Source organism: Myxocyprinus asiaticus, chromosome 24, assembly GCF_019703515.2.
Source record: "Myxocyprinus asiaticus isolate MX2 ecotype Aquarium Trade chromosome 24, UBuf_Myxa_2, whole genome shotgun sequence".
Lineage (NCBI taxonomy): Eukaryota > Metazoa > Chordata > Actinopteri > Cypriniformes > Catostomidae > Myxocyprinus > Myxocyprinus asiaticus.
Window position 1 is genome coordinate 12,524,178 of NC_059367.1, and position 24,858 is coordinate 12,549,035.

The window sequence follows — 24,858 nt, forward strand, 5'->3', positions numbered from 1 at the left end:
AGTGAGCTGCCTACATTTTATTATCATACACTTGCTCCTGACAATCTTTTACCCAATATTTGTGTGTGCTATATATTTTTATGCCTATTAGAGTATTACACTGTTAGCTTAGCAACATGCTAGCATAGAAATCTTATCTCTTGCAACAGTGCCCCACCACTTTTTCAGCTGTCTGTGTTCAGGAAGTATTTTTCCAATAGGCTTTTCATACAATCCTTCATAAAAGAGTTCTAAGCCATGAACCAAACAAACCAGCTCTGAGGTAAATCACAACATATCAAACTTTGATTTGAAGGAAAAATGTGTTTCAAAATTGGACAAAAAGACAAAGATACAAGACTGTATACTTACTGTCTTTCAAGTCAAGTCATTTTTATTTATATAACGCTTTACACAACACACATCGTTTCAAAGCAGCGTTACAGAAAATCATGCATTAACAGAAAATGAAACTGTAATATCTATAAAGTCTTAGAGTCATCATTGTGTAGTTTGATTAAATATGATTGTAAATTGTATATAAAAATAAATAATTAAATAATAATTGTATTTAGAACCCCAGTGAGCAAGCCGAAGGCGACTATGGCAAGGAACACAAAACTCCATAAGATGTTGGTTAATGGAGAAAAATTACCTTGGGAGAAACCAGGCTCACTGTGGGGGCCAGTTCCCCTCTGGCTGACATCATGAATATAATGCCAATATTACTTATTTATGTGCAGTGCAAGTCATGGTTTAAAATAAGTAAACTAAGTAAGTGTTAAGGGCCAGTGTTTAAACAAAGATTTTGTAAGAACTGTAAGATTAATGACTAATGTCTTTGAAGTTCATCCTGGATTAACTACAGAAGTTCACATAGATGCATTGTCCTTTGTTAGTTGGCTGATGAATGCATTTGATGACAATTAATTGATAGTCTATGTATTCCATTTCAAGAGTGTAGTCCATCATTAGACCAAGGTGATGCAGGCAGAGATCAGTTAGGTGCATCGCAGTTCAACCGGCAGTACATTTCGGTGAGGTCTTTCCTAAGTCCAAGGTTCAGGCAGTGGCATATGAAGTATTCCATGTCTTATGGTTGGAGTTGGCAGCAGTTCATCCTCTGAAATCGTAATAGACTGAAGTGATGTCTGGCTGGCACCAGCTGCATTTAGTCATCATCACTCAGAGACACGTAGCATTGGAGTCCGACACCAAGCAGGAACGGAGCATGATGGAATGAACTACAATCCCATGAAGCATTGCTAATGATATAATCTAAATTTAAACAATGGAAATAAAAATAAATGAAATTGTTGTTTATAAGTGTAAAATGTATATATTTAAATTACATTGCAAAATATTCAGATATATACAAATATATAATATATACATTTGAGAGTATTTGGAGACCGGCTTGATTGTGACATGTACAGTGTGTCATGGGAGTGGGTGGTCACTAACGAGTTAGTTTGGTGGGCTTTGTTGGCTGCGATTCTCTGATTGGTGGAGCTTTCTTTGCTGGATCATTGGAAGTGTAGTTCTTTTTCACCAGGAATTCTGCTATTAAACACAATGTTTTTATAAACAAAGTTGAAAAAACACGGACTGATGGCTTCAGCAGAAGCATATACCATCGGTCAACAACCATGGATCTCAAGGAAGATCTGTCTTTAAAGGTTTATAAGTTATCATTCAAAATTAATTCACCTATGAATTTTTTTTTTACTTTCAGAACCCAACAGTAGCACTCTGTAGAAATAAATTGATGCCTATATGTAGAGCATTCCAAATCAGTCACTTGCAATATGAGGTTCCATCCTGGTTAGGATGCTGCCTTAGAAGTGATCAAGACTAGTTCTGTTCCAAAACCTAGTGTGCTGCCTCCCTATGTTGGGAGTAGGCAGTGAGGCAGCACACTAGGTTTTGGAACAGAACTAGTCTTGATCACTATAACACTCCTGCTTCAATCGTGTGCCATTGCAATGAAAAACCCATCTGGAGCCTACACACTAATAGTCATAAGCTGTTTATTTGTGAAAAATATCCTTTTAATTGGTGTTAAGCATTGTCTTAGAAAAAGCCTTTCCACCGTTTCCAGATTAGACTGCATGTCTATCCTGCTGGGGAACAGAGAGTGCTCAAAAAATTGAGATCCACACTCATTAAAAGCTCATTAAAACCGCAATGCTTCAATTCAAGACTCAATCTTAATTGACAATTAAAATATATAAGTTAATGTAACCATTATACTAATTAAACAGCATAGAGGTAATTCTCATTTGCTGTGCCATTTGATGTTTATTGCATTTTTCTAATGGGCTCTTTCAAAATCAACTCAAACTGTTTTATCGATAATCTCACTTTACAGCAGAGAAAAGGGAATATTATCTCAGATTTGATGTAAACAGTACAATCACCCATGGTTATCAAGGTGCATCCAAACAGAGCATGGCATAAAATAAAATCATGGTGCTTTTGTAGATACAACATTATATGAAACTGTTTCAGAACAGGTATGATGCTGTGTAGCTGCATAGTCATGAAACATTCTCTGTGATTCTCAATAATGAATTCATGAGGCAGACCTGTCCATAACCCTCTCTGGTACCTATGTTGCCGTCTATTGTAGGTAACCCTGGCTGTGCTGAAGAGATTGCGTGTGCTTTGTATTCATGTGCTGTCTCTGTGTGTATATACAAACTTGTTTTGTGAAGGATATTCTGCATTCTGTGTGTGTGCAGGCATGTATCCCACATATTTCTGTCCAAATATACAGATTAGATGCCTTTTACTCATTACTGTATGGGTATCACATGATATTGATTCTTTTAATGTTTTATAACTATACAGTATGCAGGTGCAATGTATCTGTGTGTGTGTTTACATGGTTGCAGCACCATCTATTTGACTGTTATGTTATTATAGAGCAGTGGTTTTCAACTGATTTTCCTTCAGGACACTGTACCAAATTTGTTTACTGTACAAAAGTAAACAAAAATGTCTTTAAAATCAAATATAGAAATGTATTGGTTTTTAATTATTATATTTATTAAACCAATAATTCACAGCACAAAACACATTGTGGTCGACACAAACCATGTTAATCCATATTTAATATTTAATGTAGTTTTAGTTGGTTGTTTTTTTTATTTTATTTTTTATTTTTTTTACCGTAGCTGCATAGTTTTGTTCATGGTTGTCAAGGATCTCATGCAACCTGTCCCAAGATTTTTGGCAAGCTTCTAACAACTGATAGATGAATTTGCACCACAATAATGGAGAGTTTGAATGGATGCACAACTTTTGACAACAACAGATATGGGAAGCATTCTCCTCCCTTTTAAATGCTGATAGAACTATGTTCTATTAAGGTTAGTTGCATTTTATTATTTGCAATAAGCATTCCTTTTTTCCTACTGTCCATGACCCTATGCTACAACAGAAGGCAATGTGCATGTGTGTAATATTATAGAGGGGGACAGGTGACATTTCCATCTTTTCTTTGAGGTTTTACCTCTGCACTTTGTAATAGAGCACAGATGAGATAGGAGATATTTAATAAAGAGGATCAGTTTAAGGTTCTGTAAATGTGTCTGTTCATGGGGAAATTAAATTATCAAAATAATTGGCCAAAAAAAAAAGGCCTGTAGAGATTGTCAAAACAACTCGCAGCCTCCTTTCTTAAAGGAAGGATGATTTTATTCTTTAAAATGAAATTATGCATGTAAATTAATAATTAATGAACACACTAAGGGGTTCTCTCTTAATGTTTCAAAATATTAAGAATATGACTCAGTTCGACAACAATCATCGTAAGCAAAGTGTAAGTGTGTGTATTGTGCATTAGTGTTTTTTATTTTGTTTTTTCCTAGAAAAAAGCCTGGTTCTGGCCCCCCACCGAGATCTCCACTGTCACACCGTTGTGTGTGTGTGTGTGTGTGTGTATGTGTGTGTGTGGGTATGTGTACATTATACTGGTGGATATAATCCCTTTGACTGAAGCAGTGGCCCCGTTTGGCCTCACCTTATCCTGAGGCAACAGCTCCAAAGGAGGCAAGGACAACTGCTAGCGACGTTATGGAAATGCCATCAGGCAAAGGGGCATTACAAAACAGATTGTTTTATGAACCCATTATTGTACGCTCAAACACTCAAACATCTATACACACGCATCCATCCACACACACATACACACAATGAAAATGGCAATACAGGGCATGCCAACATAGGGCCAACTGCTCTGGGCCATAAAGGGTGGAGAGAAAGGAACCGAACTGAAATGGTGGATTGAGAGAAAAACAAATGGAGAAGTTTAGGCAGAGAGAGTTATCACTGTCTCTCTTTTTCTTGATGTGTTCTTTGAATGTATCTTTATCCAGAACATTTCTCATCCCTGAACACTAGCCTTTCCATTTCTACTTTTACACACACACATACACACTTTCTTGCTTTATTAACTCGGCACTAACAAACCCAGAATATTCCCAAACACAATCATAAATATCCTTGGCCAGAAAGCTAAATGTTTCAGACTCAACCACACGAAGGATGTCCCATAGGACAGAAAAATCATGAATACAATCTCTTTAAAATCTCAATTATTTCTCCTATCCAATGCGACTAGATGAAAAACAAATGGAGACTTTTGCTTAAGTCTCTAGCTTCTCAGATTTTTCTTCTAATAAATAGACCCAGTAATCTCACGTTATTCCTCTAGAATCATCTAGAGATTTAAAAAATGTCACAAACTTTGCTCAGACCTGCTCAGATTGATCCAAAAATTTCAATATTGATGTCTTTACACAGCCGAGTTAAGGCTACTCTGTGCATGCTCAAAATTAGAGCCCGACCGATATGGGATTTTTGAGACCGATACCATTTAGAGAGGGAAAATTCACAGATTACCGATATGGTGGCCGATATAGTTAATTTTTGAGCTGGAATGAAAACAGACCTTTTCAATGTGGATTTTTCACCGATTTTTGCACCGATATGACTATGCAAAGGTACTCAGAAGGCTGCTTTCTTAAATATTTTTATCAAAGAATATTTGACATTATTATTATTCTTTGTCAACAAATTCTAGAAATGAACACAGAGAAAATAAAAAATAAATAAAAATACAATAAATAGCTTAATAAACATCAGTACTGTATGTTTAGTATAAGTCAATTGCTGACCATTAAAATAAAAAATAAATAAAAATAAAACAAATAGATACATAAACATCAGTACTGTTTAGTATCAGTCAGATGCTGACCATTAAAATAAATAATAAATAAAAATAAACATCAGTAGCTAAATAAACATCAGTACTGTTTAGTATCAGTCAAATTCTGACCATTAAAATAAAGAATAAATAAAAATAAAATAAATAGCTAAATAAACATTAGTACTGTTTAGTTTCAGTCAAATGCTGACCATTTAAATAAAGAATAAATACAAATAAAATAAATAGCTAAATAAACATCAGTACAGTTTAGTATCAGTCAAATGCTGACTATATTAATACTGCTGAGTCAAGATAAACAGCATCAGTGGTGTTACACCGTATTCTGCTATACAAGTTCAGGGGAAACTTTCAACAGTGGAAAACCAGACTTCTGAATATTATATTTTATAAATGCAACGACTGGAATTGTTCGGTTGAAGGGGGTACCAAACTGTGAATCCTGAACAAAACAGTTTGGTGAATACATGTTTACTCTTTAGCTTCCAATCAGCTGACAACAATGAAAGTAGCTACGTGATTAGCTAGTTAGCTATAAGCTCGTTGTCACGGAGAGTAAAAGATGGACGTTGTTTATTTTACTTTCCAGCATTGTGTCTCACCAATTAGGTAATAACATAGTGTGAAATCAACACTCAACAGACACAATCCACCACCGCACCGTTGTCTGCTGAGCTGCAAAAAGTTGCTCTGATGTTTACCTTTCAATCTGCTACATTACTGACTGCAATGACAAACTATAGCTGGCTAACAGCAAACAGACATGAGTGACATGGTTGTCAGGGACAAGGTTAATGTTATATTAGTTATATTGAAAAGGGAAAATGATGGGGTCATTGTTTATTAAGTTTCCAGTATGTATTTCACAAACTAGTTAACAACTTACAGAGACACCGCTCAACTCCGCCCTGCCTGCAGAGCCACCGTCAGCACAGCTCTGTAAACAGTGGAGTCGGAGCACGCTCTGCTGGACAAACTACGCTATGACACCAATTCTAAATCATTGTTTTCTGCATTATATGTTCTAAAAAAAAGTTTTCATATCACCGCATAACGGTAAAATATACGGCGATACCGATATATCGGTGAAAGGCTAATATCGGCCGATAGTATAGGCCGACCGATACTACTCGGCACTACTCAAAATTCTGTGTAAAGATAAAATGCCGTATAAAAGCCAGATTAAATTATGCCTGCTCTGACCCACCTCATCCCCTAATATCAAAGTAAGTTCTGATGCTGCTTTGGTTCTGTGTAAATTAAATGCAGCATCAGAGCAGCCTTAAACTTAGTTGTTTTCATGATAGAGCATATATTTCATAATTTACATTTTCATATTTTAAAGTATAATTTAATATTTTCATTCATGTAATATTTCTATATTCATAATTGTACATTTAACATCGATCTCATAACATTATTAATGCAATTATAATTGCTGTGTAAATGCATTTATGCCACCTCAGAGCAGAATTAGACAGTCTGTGTCAATAAATACACCTTTTGTTAGTATATATGCCATTTAAGATGCAGCCTGTTGGCCACCTTTGCAGTGTAAAATGTGTTCTAAATTCTTCTAAAAACCAGATTACCTTGACATTGATGTGGAGCCATTTGTCATTTTTTTATTTCTCCTAAGAAATTTTAGCAGAAATATCTGAGACAAAGTTGCCACTGGCATCACCAAGCAGAATTGCAAAAATAATGATTGTTTTCAAACTGGTTTCCTGAACACTTTCCTCATATGCCATTGGTCAGGAAAACAGATAGTCCTGCCACAGACTCACCCCACTGGTTGAGCCAATGTTGCTGTGTTGGGCTGGTTGGGTTGCTCTAACAAACAGAGCAACTGTTAATAGTGATTTAGAGCTATAGTGTTTAGACTTTTCTGGGGAATCAATCTACAAATGGCTTACTTATAGTTGTCTCTGAATATTAAACTGTGGAAGGGGAAGGTATTTTAAGGTATTTTCAGAATAAAAATACACCTTTGAATGAATCACAACTGAGGACTCCATTAAATCTCCTGAACTATGAAAGAGCAACCTCTGTGCAATACAATCTCATGTGGGATTGCAACATTTTCATTCCAAGGGGCTCTGGAGCGCCTGTGTCAGACCAGTGTCACAGTCTGAATAGCTCTGTTTTGCCTTTTCTCAGTTTTGCGGTTCAGACCGGGGTCTTAATGAATGATAGAGGCATTGGTAATCCTCCCTAATCCAGAGAGAATGAGGAGACATGGTGTTTGAAGTGAGGGCAGAGAAAGGCTCGCTGTTTGGCCTCTGCGGAATCTGCCGCACTTTAGTTTGTTTATTTGGCATGAGAAGTAGCACAGTTTTGCATTTATGATTCACTTTGTGTGTACACTGTAGACTTAGCGCTGTCTGGTTCTATTAATGAGGATAAGTGCAATGCTGTTCTTGAATTCCACTGCACTTGTGTGGCGAGATCTTTAAAGAGCAAAAAAAAGGGGTGGGGGAGGGGGGGATGCAGTACCACACAGGCCTTTAGCTGTAGGGTTTCTGTTTAAGTCAAATAGCAGCTGATGGCTACCTCGCCTTCAGAGTAGCAGCAGACAGTTAGAAGAGGTTCACCCAAAATAATTCCGGCAAAGACTCTATCAGATGTTTCCAGCGGAAGTTTACTTGCTATCTAAACGTAAATACACACTAGTCACTACTAGTCAGGCTAATGTTACATACAGTGTTAAGTGTTAATGTCATCTCTCATATACTCAGCATAGTTTGTTCTCTGAAACAAAGAAATATGAATAATACGATAAAACATTTGGAAAGTCATGAAGTCAAATTCTTCTGTTGAAAATGGTACAGAAATTCCAAAATATATCATTAAAGGTAATCAGATCTTGACTGATAAGTTTGCTATTTTAGATAACTTAAATGAGCATTTTAAATCTTCATGTTCTCTCTTTGATTCCCAGTCCTATGACTGTGAAAATACTGATACTGCATTAGAACAATCTGGAGATGTTGCACAAAATTTGATCTCTCATCCATTTGAATTTGTCCCATTTACTGTGGATGAAGTCAAGTTAGCCTTGTGTCAACTTGACCATAAAAAGTCTGCAGGCCCTGATAATCTTGAGCCATACTATCTAAAACTTGCTGCTGAATTTATTGCTGAACCTTGGCTTATCTGTTTAATATTACTCTTTCTAAACATATTATTCCTAAAATTTGGAAATCTGCCTATGTGCTACCTCTTTCTAAAGGTGGGGATTCTTCAATTATGAATAATTATAAAGGAAAAAACTGCTCCATCTTTGAACGAGTGCTATGACTGAAAGGGTGAGAGCTGTCTGTGACTGCTTGTGTATTTTAGCATTTCTGCGCGTCAAGATGAGCAGAAGAAACAATAGTTCCAGTGCCATGCAACTAGTCGCTTATATAATTCTTTTTTCCACTTAGAAACTTATGATGTGCATTAAAATCCATGGTATCTAAATAATAATTATATCACTAGTTTAAAAAAAAACTTCAACTTTTATGTGAGGATCGATATCTTGATACCACATCAGTATCGGAAGTATCGATACTTTAGTATCGATCCACCCATCCCTACTTGCTATGGTTGTTTGATTATTATAATGACATACTAGACAGCAGCATGTCTATTAGCTTACATTTATACTTACAAGTCTGACATTTTAATATAAATCCGCTTTTTTCTCCGCTGTTTATGCTCACTTTAGACATAGCTCATTGTGTTTACATGAATACCTCACCAAGATGGGCATTTTGGCAGAATTTTGAAATGTATTTTACCGTTCAGGCATGCATTAGCGTGAGCATTTTTGGAACACGCGTGCATGTTCAGCACACACACATACGCCACCTGTCAATCAAACGGCGCAGCTGTTACTAGATCGCTAGTGAATTATAAAATCATGCACTCTGCATTATTTTCAACAGCAGAATAAGAATATGAACTTTCTAATAAGTGACACAGGCCTAGGCTATCACAAATATAGTTAATTTTTAGTTATTGATGTTTTAATCAGTCAGCTTGTCCGGTCAGGCAAGTAAAATTCTCTTTCACTTGCCCCTTCAAAAATCCACTTGTCCCGGACAAGCGTTAATGTCGAGCCCTGATTAAATATTGTATTCAACATTCTTCGATAGCAATTTTTTCTTCTGCAGTATAGCTCCTAAAATAAATGTACTTCGTTTTAAAGGAGTTTTAGATATTTTGGAAAACAAGCCAAAAATGACTTATCAAAAACGTATTTTGTTCCAGTGTATAATGGGCTAAGACTACACTCTCTCAACTTTATGTTTACTTCAATCCATCTTTAACTCACAAAAAACAAACGTTCTCTTTTTTAAAAAAAATGTTATCCCCTTTTCTTCCAATTTGGAATGCCCAATTCCCACTACTTAGTAGGTCCTCATGGTGGCACGGTTACTCACCTCAATCCGGGTGGCGGAGGACAAGTCTCAGTTGCCTCTGCTTCTGAGACCGTCAATCCGCGCATCTTATCACGTGACTCGCTCTGTATGACACCGTGGAGACTCACAGCATGGGAGGCTCATGCTACTCTTCGCGATCCACACACAACTTACCACGCGCCACACTGAGAGCAAGAACCCCTTATTGCGACCACGAGGAGGTTACCCCATGTGACTCTACCCTCCCTAGCAACTGAGCCAATTTGGTTGCTTAGGAGACCTGGCTGGAGTCACTCAGCACACCCTGGATTCGAACTTGCGACTCCAGGGGTGGTAGTCAGCCTCAATACTCACTGATCTACCCAGGCCCCAAATGTTCTCTTCTTAATAGAGCTGCATTTCACAGATTTTCTTCATGATAAGATCCACACAGTGAATGTGACACGTATATTATGATTCACTATGTCGTGAGCCATCACATTATAATCCAGCTGCAGCAAATGCGCGTGCGTGACGAGCATCCCCGCGTCAGAGTGTGCATCAGCCAGGCGAAGATTCATTCTCTTCTCCGGTCACTTCACGCGGGGCTGACCACACAGAGAAATGCCAGTTTCTGAGTTTATTTTCATAACCTGCTTCCTTATTATTTGAACTTTAATAAAGGATGCTTTAAAGATATAACACTGGGGTGCTTCGTTACGAAAAGGAATGCGGCACAATAATCCTATTATCTCGATTATCTTGTTTTCATAATTGTTGGAAGCCAAAATCATAATTCAAAATAAAATTTGATTAATCGCCCAGCCCTACCCAGTACAATATTTAAAAAACCAAAACACCCATTTTCATAGTGCCTTACGTTTTATTACTGGTTGTGGTTATCAAACCCACCATTGTACTCTCTTTGCTAAGGCTGAACTGTCGCCTTTTGATTCACAAAGGCGATTACACTGGTACTGTTTCATTTATAAATTAGTATGTGGCCTGTCTCCAATTTACTTATCATCTATTATCTCTGTAAAACATGAACCTTATAATCTTCGTTCAAATGACATTGTACTACTTGCTGTTCCCCATGTTATGTCTAAGCAGGGTAAAAAGGCTTTAAGTTTAATGCCCCAAAAACATGGAATGACTTACAGGAACATTTAAAACATTACTATGCTCCCTCCACTTTACGGCACTTGTAAACAACATTGATTATAGTTAAGTTGGAAATTGCCTTTGTTATATTTGACTGGAAATGGCGGGGGTCAGGTTGTAAATTGTACTTTCATGCAGGGCCGTAACCACAATATACTTTGAGGGGGACAAGTCTCCCCAATAATCAGATATGGCCAGATTATAATCTGGTAGGCTTTTGAAGTAGCTTTTTAGAAAATTCTCTTGACATTGTCTAAGAGAATTATCTATAAAAAATAAATAAAAAAAAAACAACACACAAAGTAGAGCATTATCACCCAGATCAGAACTAGAACATGGTAAGACCTGTGACTTGTGACTGCTATTGTGCTTTTAGGTTTTGGCAAGGACAGTGTCATATAGTCTTAATGCAGATATTATTAGGTAATCATTTAAAATCAATTTAAGAATTTCTAAATCATTTATTTTCTTTATGTCTTTAATTAATTCTGAATTTTGTACAGCATCTCCTAAGAGTCTACTTTTAAATGAGACCATTTTATTTTGAGTATGTCTTGTCAGGTTTGTGCCCAAAAAATGAGCCACCAGTTAAAGTAGTTCACCTAAAAATGGAAAATGTACTTTTACTAACTCATTTACTCACCCTTATGTTGTTCAAAACCAATATGCTGGATTTTTTCTTAGAACATAAAAATAGATATTTTAAGCAGCTCTGTTCCATAGAATAACAGTTTATAGTGAGCAGAAGCTGTCAAGCTTCAAAAAGGACAAATACTATAAAGTACTATTAAAGGTTCAGACATCATAACAGTAGTCCATATGACAAGTGCACTATATTCCAAGCTTCCTGGGGCCAAACAACAGCTTTGTGTTGTATGGACTACTATTATGGTATTTTTATAATGATTTTTTTCCCCTCTTTGGACCTTGACAGCATTGGTCAATATAAACTGTTTTTAAATGGAAAAGAGCAGCATTATGATTCTTGAAGAAATTATTGTGTTAAGATTCTACTGGGAGGAAAAAACAATGAGGGATAACTTGAGGGCATTAAATAATTTTGTGTATTTTCTTTTTGCTAGCCAGCTGACAAAGTCATGTCATTTTACAGATACATCAATGATGAAAAGAAATTCAAATTATATTCATCTTTTCTTTTAGACAGCACAAAAAAGAAAGAAAAAATGACTGAAACAGGCACATTTCTAGCAATGCAGACACAGTGTTTGTCTTGTACTGTGTGAACTTTAAAAATATATGTATCTTTTAAAACCAAAATTATAAAATTTTGGGCCTTTATCGCATTTCAAGCCTTTATTCAGTAAATTATTGCATTCAGCGCCTCTGCTATATTAAAGGACCAAAGAGGACCATTATATTTGTGACCTCAACACCTGTGACCCCCGACCCCCAAAATGGTTTGTGTTCAAGACCTGGTTACAGCCTTGCTTTCATGTTATGTTACCTTGTGTCAGTGCTGCCTTTTTGTTCAGGTCACTCTTGTAAAAGAGACTTAATCTCAGTGAGTTTTTATCCTGGTAAAATAAAGTTTACTAACTAAAGAACTAACTAACTAACTAAATGATGCATAACTTTTAGGGTTTAAATGTACTTATTTTTTACCAAATTTTTTGCACTGATTTTAGAGGGAAATCGAAAGAAATTTGTAAAATGGATTTAAAATGTATTAAACAGAGCTGAGGGTACTTTATTTAATTGTTTCTTTCTTTCTATTTCTTTTCTTTCTTTCTTTCTTGCTTTCAATTACAGGGCAGAGTCTTGGCTATGGTTTTGTCAACTATATTGACCCAAAAGATGCAGAGAAAGCCATCAACACGTTAAATGGACTCAGACTTCAGACCAAAACTATTAAGGTAGGTGACCATACTTACAGAAACCATAAAGTACACATGCATGTGTCACAAGTGCCAAGAATTTTAAAGGTTCCTGAATAAAATTCAATCCAAACATTTTGACAAATTCAATCTTGTTTCAAAAATCCAAACATGATAAACAGTAAAATATTAATCAAATTGGATGATCCAACACTCCAAGGGATTTCAATTGGAAGATAACAGTGTTGTGAATTTACATCTACAATATGTCTACACACATGTGATTAGACTTAAGTTAAAATGTAAAACAGCTACTCCATTGAATAGCTGTATTTGTATACATGCTGAAATGTGTATGACTCAGTGTTTAGATCTGCGTTTGGGTTCATGTTATAAGATTACTTCCTGCCCCTTGTTTACCAGACACATTTCAACCAAAGCAACCCACATTACACTAATTGCAGAAGCGGGCCCCCCCTGGAGCCAGTGCCTCTCAATCAAGGGCACAGCTTTGAAAGGGCTCTCTCAGTACCTCTCCAGTTAACAGGTCCCCCTCACCTGGGATTGAACCTATTGACACGTAATAGATAACAAATGGTAACAGAACAACATCTCACTTAGGTGGAAGTGTTCTCCCAGTTGCCATTTCTCAATTTATCGAATGTTTCCCGTCACCGTTTCTGCCAGTGGAGCTGCAGTGATTAGTACATGTGGCATACACTGGCTCGTGCTGGGCTGAGGCGCGGCAGCACAAAGAGAGAGGAGGGCAAATCTGACTCATTAAGATGCAGAAGGAAACAGGAAAGCAAGTGAAGGAAGAAAAGGGAAAATAGTGTAATTGATATGTAAATGATTCTCCAAATGTCAAATCATGAAGTCACACAAAAAGAGGGAAATAGCACGTATAATCAAATAATGTGGACATGCTTAATAGATGACTAAAATGTATCTATTTCAGTGTAAAATTCCAGAAAATTCTATTCTATCCGCTTCTATTAAGTTCTATTCTGTTATTATATGTCATGTTCTGTTATATTTTCTATTCTATTTTGCCATGTTATATTCTGTTCTGGAATGTTCTACTCTGTTATGTCATGATCTGTCATGTTTTATTCTATTTTCTGTTCTGTCATGTTCTGTTCTTTTCTAGTCTGTTCTGTTCTGACATATTATATTCTTTTCTGATATGTTCATTTCATTTTATTCTGTACTCATGTTAAATTCTATTCTGTTTTGTTATGATCTGTCGATATGATATATTTTCTAATCTATTCTGATCTGTTATATTATATTCTGTTATGTTTTGATCTGTTGTACTGTTGTACTATTTTCTGTTCTGTATGTCAGTTTGTTTTGTTCTATTCTGTTCTGCTCTGCCTTTTTCTATTATATTATTTTATTCTGTTCTGTTTCATTAGAATATGGATGAATTAAGACATGCCTAAAACAAATCTTTTCCACAAAATTATATTCTAATCTTTTATGTTGTTTTCTGTATTCTATTCTGTTTTTTCATGTTTTGATCTTCTCTATTCTGTTCGGTCATGTTCTGTTCTATTCTGTTCTGTTCTGCTCTGCCTTTTTCTATTCTACTATTCTGTTCTATTTCGTTATGAATATGGATTGGCATAAACAATTTGGTTTGTCACAATCTGATGGCTTTCATTTTCCTAAACAGCACTTTGGGGTAAATTTAGAAGCAGCAGCTGGTTTTAACTATAAATTCCAACTGCTGCTCACAGCATAATGGCTGTGTGTGTGTTGTCATCTGGCCTATAATCCCAGACCTGTCACTTACATCCACCCTAATCTAATCAGATTGGATTTTGCCTGCTTATGAAAACAGCGCTCAGTCTCTGCAGCTCTGTACCTCTTAACATAAAAGAGAAAAGGAGTGCGTGTTTGTGCATCTGTGTGTAGGAGAGGAAGAAAAGAGTTGTCAGGGCTGTTTTTGAACAAGCACAAGGCTCTCAAACATGGGCGGATTCCAGAGCGGCAGTGTGCATGTGTCGGCCAGCAGTGTTTCTAGTACTAGTTTCCGCATCAGCTTAGAATCCATTAGAGACAGAATGAGTCATTCTTTGTGTATTTGCCGATCATCACAGCTTCCTGCCACGTGGCACTTCCCTCTGTGACAAGACACACTTCCAGGGAGGCAGTACACACAGACGAAAAACACACTGTTAAAACACTGCACTTACAGGCCAAACACACTACAGATTTTTGCTCCCATCTTAGCACAACAAACAAATGACTTTTGAGCTGGTTCTTTTACTCTTTTAAAAAGCACTCATGAACTCCCGTGTTACCTGTTAAAAACATATGATGAACCTATTCTGTTCTATTCTGTCATGAACTTGGAGGCACCAGTACACACATACATTATTACACTAATAAAACAATGGACTTTAAGGCCAAACACACACCATAGGCTTTTCAAAATACTGTTGAGCTGGTTCTTTTAATGAATCGGTCACGAAGACTCACCGAGATAATAGGTTTAATCATCAAATCATTCTGAAATTATATGGGGTGCATTTCCCGTACAACTACATAACTCACTGTGTAACCACCATAGTACGAGTAACCAACTAGTCACGACTGTTTCCAGAAACCGTAGTAACTTTGTCGCACATCCATTGTTCTACCCATGTTGGTTGAGCTGTCGTTAATGACATTACTTATGGGGTGGAGCAATAACTTCCACAAATATTAAATTATAATAGCTAATTTACACATACAGTAGAAAGCTGTTTAATGCAAGAAAGCTGCTGAAGATATGAAAGCAGCATGCACTTTGAAATGCAACAGATGCAGTGTGTTGCAATAGTTGGGTTTCCCTTTACATTAGACTTTGGTGTTCCCCTGACGCACTTCAGCATATGCACATGCTCACTCTTCAAAAACATATTAACGGCACTTATGCTTTAACATAAACACATAAAAGCCGTGTTCTCTGACAGAGACCATGTGATGAAAAAGCACTTTCTCTTTAATCCTTTAAACGGCTGCATTCGCGTTTACGTTACGTGACCTAACCCTAAGCCTCAGCGATGTCAAATTATGTCCACACAGCAAACTAACAAGGAACTATGCTTCTAACCACATGTGGAGAGCTGAATTTCCAACCACACAACTTTACGATGCTGTTTGCAAATGTTCTTTGGAACGACGGTTTCAGGAAACACCAAATCGTTGAACTATGTTGGTAACGATGGAAATTGTGACCATAGTTGGCTAACAATGCTTTTGAAAAATGCACCCCAGAGCGGTTGCTGAATTAACATTTGACTTACTAAACCACAAATCATCATAAATTGAATTAATGTCATATTCAAAATGAACGGAGAACTACTGTGTTATATGTCCAGTACTTAACCCTCTAAAATGGACCACATTAAGTTTGTGAAACTTGTATCAGTACACTGAAATAAAAATGTTAACCTACAAAATGTGCTTCATGTGATAACATCTAAATTGGTTTTATTCAAGTCAAAAATATTTTTAACATCTCTGAATCAACCTGAATACATTAGGGTTACACCAAAAAAAATAATTTTAAGGGTTACTAGATTAAATAGGAATAAGGTAAGGTAACAATTGCAAGTTACCAATTTTTTGTGTAATTACTCACTTGTTGTTCATATAACAATTGTAGTCATAGTTAAAGTTACACATTTACAACAGAGTTGTAAAATATGTTTAATATGTAGCTAACTACAACAAAATATAGAGAGTGTGGGCTAAGAGGTGGGCAGACTCCCCACCCCTCCAAACACTGTAGGAAATTCTGTAGGAAATGCATGTAGTACAATAGGAGGGCCTACGGGCACTAAATTTGTTGATGTCATTATACTTGTTTTAAAGATGTTCTCATTCCTTCTCCGTCAACATACGTGCTCACACAAAAGCACAACATGTTCACAGACTATACTCCTCTCTGTCCTTCCAAAGACTTGCGGGTAATGAAGTAAGAGCCATCTTCCGTGACTTAGCATGCCAACCTAAATGCACAAAACACATGCTACCTTGCTGCTCACATGCACACCCCATGCATGATCGATTTTTGATTACATGTGCACACACAAACATGTATACTGGAATTGGTACAGAGAAAGTAGCGCCTTAATGCTTCCATGTAGGTTTTACATATGTCCTAACCAGGGACAATGCAACATCTTTCCAGTGACAAATAATTTGTCTGTCCACAGTGAAAGCAAAAAAGCTGCACAACATGACAAAATCAAGTAAATCAGAACATATTTGATTTCAAACCAATGAGATTCCACTGTGGGCGGGGGCTATCCAACATGATGCCACAGACATAGAAACCAATAATGAAAATGTTCCGCCGCTCATTGCTTATCAAAATTTTAGCTGTTAGAAAAAAAACTCAGATTTACATGGAAGAGCTTTTATTGCTTGTTGCTTTTGAGGGATAGTTCACCCAAAAATAAAATTTACTCACCCTCAAGGTTTTCCAAACAAAAGGAGATGTTCAGTAGAATGCAGGCCTCAGTCACTATTCACTTTTAATGCATCTTTTTTATTGCATGGTAACTGATGCTGTCATATTGTCTAACATCTACTTTTGTGTTCCATGGAGAAACAAAAATCATGTGAAACAACACGAGGGTGAGTAAATGACAGAATTGTAATTTTTGGGTGAACTATCCCTTTAACGTATCGCACCTGGTTAGGACACGTCAATCCAATCCAGCTTCTTTTTAATCATCTAGATCTCTTATTTTTGTTCTATATTTTCTCTCTCTCTTCTTCTATCCATCCATCTCAGCATGTGGCCCCAGGAGCCAACATCTTTATCTCTTCTTTGTGATCTCTCTTTTACAGCTCTCATTCAGCCCTCCTTGCTCTCTCTCCTTCTTTCTCTCTGCACTCCATGAAACCTCTTATTCCAGCCCTCTCAAAAGATCCTCTCCTGCTGTATTACAGCAAGAAAGAGAGATGAAATCCTCTGTCTTATAACTTCTAATAAGTGCGTTCCAAGGTCATCCTCCTTGTGAAGCCTCCATCATAACCCCACTCCCCATTGAGCGGGGACGAAGACAGACCAGCTAATAGCAACAGACAGCTGTGTCTTAGAGTGGATGTTAGAGAAAAAGGGAAAAAGAAGGAAAGGGGTAATTATCCGAAGTGCAGTTCTTTCCTTTTCTCAGTAGTGAAGGAAAAGCAAAATAAGCTCTGATGATGTATATCTTCCCTAGATGCTTACAAGAGGCTTTTGAGATCAGAGAGAGGAAGCGAGAAAAGGTGTATGTGTGTTTTTATGATTAATTTATATTCGTTTCACAGGGTGACAGTATCACATTCAGAAACAGATCATCACTAGATCATATCATCTAATACAAAAAGTCCATAAAAACTAGGGCTTGCACGACTTCTCATTTTAACTAGTTAGGAAAAGTAGTCCTGAAAAGTAGTTTACTACAGTAGTTAGCAGATCAATGTTTAATTTACAAAAATGACCCACCCTATTGTGTGTAACGTGAAATGTATAGTTTTTGTCAATCTCTGGCTGACACTTGATTAGTTTCATAGTTTTTCACAAGAATTTTGGCTTGTTCTTTAAATGCACTTTAATACACTTTAAATCTCCACAGCACATTCAGTGTGGTTCACTCATAATGTATTTTTTGTATGCAAAGCACTTGGGCTTCACTTTTTTTTCTTTTTCCTTTTTCTTTTTTTTTTTTTTGTTCATAAATTCAACAGGGTTCCACACCTTTTGATCAATAAATTTCCATATCTTTTAAAGGTAATTTCAGTATATGAATTTTTTAAGATGAGCATATATTTAAATTGGAAAAATCTATATTCCTAATTGAAATTCCAAAAATTTTTAGGTTTTCTATATCTTTTCCAGGCCTAAAAATTACATTTTAAAATTTCCTGATATTTCCAGGTTTTCCTTGACCATGTGAACCCTGTTCCAAATATATTTAAATGCACATTTTCCAAGATGCTGTTTGTGGACAGAGGAATTTTTTATACCAAATAGAACAAACGCAAAAGTCATTTGATCCAAGACACACACAAAACACATCAATTAGTGGCAGAACTAATCAACTAGTCTCATATTTGTTGCAATCCCTAATGAAAACCGATCAGTAAAGTGACACATTCCTACGTCTCACTGGTTGAAATGTAAAAAGAATGAGATGGAGTGTGTGAGAAAAAGAGTTTCACTCCAGCCACAACTTCCATCCACACACTCGTCATTTTGTTGCACACACACACACACACACACACACACACACACACACACACACACACACACACACACACACACACACACTTCTCCATGACACTTCTCTGTTTCTCAGCAAAACTCCGGCTTTGCCTTCCTGTCGATGTGTGATGGGAAAAATCCCACTGTGTGTGAGAAGAGCGTAGCCTTGTGCTGTGAGATACGTGTACACACACACACACACACACACACACACACACACACACCCTCTCATACTTCTCACAGCAGACAGGGTGTTGATAGATCCGACATCTGGAGCTGCTTGACAGGGCAAGAAAAAATTGCGAAAGAGAAGAGAAAATGAAAAGAAGTGAAGAGCCTGCCAGGGTTCTATTCCTTTTGCCTTCTACATTTAAGTGGATTTGGGGAGATTATTGCGCAGTGTATAGCTTGTTTAGCTCAGCATTTGTAGCAGTGTAACATCCTGTGATGGCTCTGCTGCCCAAATGTCAGAACTAATGAAAATATGAGATGGAAAGGCTGCTTCAAACACTAATGGGAACAGATTAAACTGACGTGAGCATTAAAAGGGCAGGGAGATAGAAACATCTCCCCATCTTGAATTAAAACTGATCTGCTGTAACGAGAGAGACGGAGAGACAGAAAAATCTCTCGCAATTTGAAGTGTGATGAATACATGGAGTCAACAGGAAAATTAAATCTGTTAACGGATACTTCTCATTTAATATAATCCAGGACAAGTCAAAGCACTTAAGTGTTCCACCAGGATTACTTTCAGAAATATTTAATTATCCTCATTTGTGTCACGTTAAAGGTGCACTCAGTAATTTTGTTCCACATTCATAAATGTTTACACATAACAATTAGTACTTTTTTTTTCTTTTTTTTTATATGCTTAAAAAATTTACATTCACATGAGATGTGAGTGAAAAATCTTTTATTAAAGCGATTATACAGTTTCACTATTAACTGCAATTAATAATGTCATGGATAATTTAATAGTAAAAATGTTGAATCTACAGTTAAAAACCATTAAATGTTTTTTATTTACACGTGATATATATATATATATATATATATATATATATATATATATATATATATATATATATATATATATACAGGTGCATCTCAATAAATTAGAATGTCGTGGAAAAGTTAATTTATTTCAGTAATTCAACTCAAATTGTGAAACTCATGTATTAAATAAATTCAGTGCACACAGACTGAAGTAGTTTAAGTCTTTGGTTCTTTTAATTGTGATGATTTTGGCTCACATTTAACAAAAACCCACCAATTCACTGTCTCAAAAAATTAGAATATGGTGACATGCCAATCAGCTAATAAACTCAAAACACCTGCAAAGGTTTCCTGAGCCTTCAAAATGGTCTCTCAGTTTGGTTCACTAGGGTACACAATCATGGGGAAGACTGCTGATCTGACAGTTGTCCAGAAGACAATCATTGACACCCTTCACAAGGAGGGTAAGCCACAAACATTCATTGCCAAAGAAGCTGGCTGTTCACAGAGTGCTGTATCCAAGCATGTTAACAGAAAGTTGAGTGGAAGGAAAAAGTGTGGAAGAAAAAGATGCACAACCAACCGAGAGAACCGCAGCCTTATGATTGTCAAGCAAAATCGATTTAAGAATTTGGGTGAACTTCACAAGGAATGGACTGAGGCTGGGGTCAAGGCATCAAGAGCCACCACACACAGACATGTCAAGGAATTTGGCTACAGTTGTCGTATTCCTCTTGTTAAGCCACTCCTGAACCACAGACAATGTCAGAGGCATCTTACCTGGGCTAAGGAGAAGAAGAACTGGACTGTTGCCCAGTGGTCCAAAGTCCTCTTTTCAGATGAGAGCAAGTTTTGTATTTCATTTGGAAACCAAAGTCCTAGAGTCTGGAGGAAGGGTGGAGAAGCTCATAGCCCAAGTTGCTTGAAGTCCAGTGTTAATTTTCCACAGTCTGTGATGATTTGGGGTGGAGTGTCATCTGCTGGTGTTGGTCCATTGTGTTTTTTGAAAACCAAAGTCACTGCACCCGTTTACCAAGAAATTTTGGAGCACTTCATGCTTCCTTCTGCTGACCAGCTTTTTAAAGATGCTGATTTCATTTTCCAGCAGGATTTGGCACCTGCCCACACTGCCAAAAGCACCAAAAGTTGGTTAAATGACCATGGTGTTGGTGTGCTTGACTGGCCAGCAAACTCACCAGACCTGAACCCCATAGAGAATCTATGGGGTATTGTCAAGAGGAAAATGAGAAACAAGAGACCAAAAAATGCAGATGAGCTGAAGGCCACTGTCAAAGAAACCTGGGCTTCCATACCACCTCAGCAGTGCCACAAACTGATCACCTCCATGCCACGCCGAACTGAGGCAGTAATTAAAGCAAAAGGAGCCCCTACCAAGTATTGAGTACATATACAGTAAATGAACATACTTTCCAGAAGGCCAACAATTCACTAAAAATGTTTTTTTTATTGGTCTTACAATGTATTATAATTTTTTGAGATAGTGAATTGGTGGGTTTTTGTTAAATGTGAGCCAAAATCATCACAATTAAAAGAACCAAAGACTTAAACTACTTCAGTCTGTGTGCATTGAATTTATTTAATACACGAGTTTCACAATTTGAGTTGAATTACTGAAATAAATTAACTTTTCCACAACATTCTAATTTATTGAGATGCACCTGTATATATAGATATATAGATATATTGTAAAAGAGTTTTTCTGTGTAAGCTTGGATGTGAAAATCTCTTGTGCTTGTGGCTTGGTGGTTAGTGCAGCTGTTGCTATGGTTACGGACGGTGTTGGCATGGCGCTTGGCCAGGTATCGTGGACTGAACGTAAACTTTCAATTCACGTTAAGCTGGGGCTACACACCAACTCCAAAATATAAAAGAAATTCGTCTTAAATCGGCTGTTTGGGAGCATTTAAATGAGTGAGGGTTACTGAAGATGATGGAGTTGAATATTTTTTAGCTGTGGTGCTTTTAAATGGAAGAATTGAGAGATGCAACTTTTTGGAATGTTTAAACGTGCTTAAAGTGTAATGTGATTTTGCATGTAGATACTGTCAGCGTGGTAAACTTCGAGAAGTTGCGAATGAAATCATTCTCATTATTTAAAGCATTGCTTGTGTACAAATTCACAGCATTCAACAATGAATTTCAATTTTAGTCATTAAAGGACTTTAAAGGTGTAATGACGTGAGGAAAACATTTTTCCTTGATCTTTTTACATATAAGAGGTCATACTGAAAGTTTCAGAACTCAAAACTTCCTCCTCACTGCAAAAATAACATTTTGTTGAAACCAAGCTGCCAAAACATCTCGTTCTCTCTTGTGATGTCACATTGTGGTAGCCAATGCATTTGACCACTTCCACATCAACACCTCCTTTACCTTGTCACTCCCATAGCCAACCCAGTTGCTGTGAGCAGTGAGATGGCAAGAAGAGAGCAGGTCAGTCAAGAGCAGAGAGCTAATCATTGTATTATAGTGGGTGTTTACTGTCAACTCTTAAAGGAGCAGCAGCACCAAAACTGAGTGTTTCTGACAGAAGAGTCAGAATGAGGGTAGAAAATGATCATCTTTAACAAATATCTGACTCTTTTGTGTGTGTGTGTGTGTGTGTGTGTGTGTGTGTGTGTGTGTGTGTGTGTGTGTGTGTGTGTGTGTGTGTGTGTGTGTGCAAAAAAAAAAACTTTACAAATATGATAAGTGAACGTCAAGGAACATATTAAAATAATTTAAAAAAAGCATATGCCATGACTTCTTTAAATCACCTGCTGTAAGCAATTTTATCATTATTATGCATAGTCTACAGGTTTATTTGTGAGGTGTTATGGAGAGTTTTTTTATGGAGTCAACTCTTTATGGTGGGGTGTCTGACAGATAACAGATTGCATTTATAAACTGATGCAGAAAAAAAAAACGTTGACCGTGAACTACATGTTGCGCACCCACAATAATCTTACATTTATGCACTTTTGAAGCGACTCCAAGCACTCTGGTTACATAGTGTGTCATTCTGTGTGTCTCTTATTATACACCTCCTATTTATTTATTAGTTTATTTATCAGTATGTTTTCCTATTGTAGGGCTGTGATTAGCATCCATATATCCCTAAGAAACATGTCCACTAACACGTTTAAATGTGATATGATATGACTTTTTTTGCCTCAGTGCTTTTGCACAATAAGAACATTTGCAAATAACCATAAAACCGGTTAACCGTGATTTTTCTTAGATGGTAATCTAACCGTCAATAACTCACACCGTGGCATCCCCATATCAGGCAGAGCAACATTAACAAAAAATTACTGAGTGCCCCTTTTTAGGTATAGTTCACCCAAAAATTTAAATTCTTTAATGATTCACTCACTGTTAAGTTATTCCAAATCTATAAGAATTTCTTTCTTCCGTGGAACACAAAAGGACATTTTAGGCAGAATGCTAGTCACCATTAACTTTCAATGTATTTATGTTTTCCATACAGTGACTGAGGCTAACATTCTGCTTAACATCTCCTTTTGTATTCAATAAAAAAAGGCATACTGGTTTGGAACAACATGAGGGTGAGTAAATTATCATTTTAATTTCCCTTTAAGTTATTACATTTGCTAACAGCATTGAGGTTCAGTGAGTGTAACTGGGTGAAAACAGCATAATGTGTGTTAGAAAAGAGAGAGAGAGGTGTGTGTAGTTGAAAGAGAGAGCAAAAACAAGTACAGAAAACAAGTGTTTTAGAATGTGACAGGTTCTGTCCAAGGTGCTGCCGAGTTTGAAAAGTTGAGAGGGGTGAGAACCTGCCATGTGAGCATGTGAGAAAGGGGTAGAGGGATTGTGGTGAAAAGAGAGCTGTCCAAGGTGCTAGTAAGCACAGCAAGCTGATATTAGAGTGTGTGGGGAATGCGAGAATGAGAGAGAGCTATAGATGGCTTGGCTCTCACTCTAGGCAGAAACAGAAGGTTCCAAAGCGTTATTCAGCACAGATGACAGCCAGCCTTCTCCCTATGAAACATACACACACACACACACACATACTCTTCCATCATGTTCACAATGTGTGTGTTTTCTGAAAACAAATGAGCTTTTATCATTTGCTGCTATGTGCACTGAGTTTATGAAAATTTTTCTAAAATGTGTCAATTTGCACAATTGTGCAAATGAAATTGTATAATTATGTGTAACTATATTTGCATTTCCTCAAGGAAATTCAAGTGCAAGGCAGCCAAAGAATAGTGTTAATGTTTTAGTTTAGCTTACATTTAAGGGTTTGGTTCTGTGTAAATGAAATGCTGTTGTCATTAAAATCAGCATGCATGTTGTTTTCTGTCGGCTGCACACATGAATCACATCACGCAGTGCAAAGGCTGCTAGAAATGGTTAAATATTGGCAAAAAAGTCAAGACCAATCACAATTCAGTATGCAAATAGATGTAAGGAAAAAAGATCAATCCCAATTCAGTATACAGGTATTATGGAGGCATCATTCTATTAAATTGAAGGCACACCTAAGGATGAAATTATCTACAAAAGGTTTGAATGGAGTCTGTACACGCTGTTTAAGGCTGAAATCATAGCAGACGTTAAATACTTTTGGTTAAGGGGTTTAAAAAATCATTAACCAGATTGTTTCAGGAATACTGTATCAATACACTGTTGCCTGAATAAAATGTATGAAATTGATTTTTCTTTATGTCACACTTGATGTTTATTAACTCATTGTCAACTTTGGATATTTTTGTGTAGCTTTGATAATATTAATTGTAAATTTTCATTCCTCCTTTGAGGCAATTTGTAAAGCTGTTTAGATATCATGTGCATATCCCATTCAAATAAAAAATGATGCATGACAGAGAATCCCTAGCAGCAGTTGACCTTTCCAAAGAGATTTTAATAAGTAAATAGGATTTTCCTTTGTTCTTAAGTGGAGGTTTTTTGGGGCATTCTCATACTGAAATCTCTAACTGCTGCGGGTCAGTGCAAGAAGAGAGACCACCAGCACAGTGTGAG

General features: G+C 36.8%; 1 protein-coding gene across 6 annotated transcripts in view; it reads left to right on the forward strand.

Moving 5' to 3' along the window:
* elavl4 (ELAV like neuron-specific RNA binding protein 4) overlaps positions 1-24,858 on the forward strand; it is a 134,460-nt gene that overhangs the window by 75,549 nt on the left and 34,053 nt on the right. For all 6 annotated transcript variants that reach the window (XM_051653937.1, XM_051653941.1, XM_051653936.1 and 3 more), the window contains exon 4: positions 12,535-12,638. In XM_051653937.1, the coding sequence (XP_051509897.1) occupies positions 12,535-12,638 (104 nt within the window). The remainder of the gene's footprint in view (positions 1-12,534; positions 12,639-24,858) is intronic.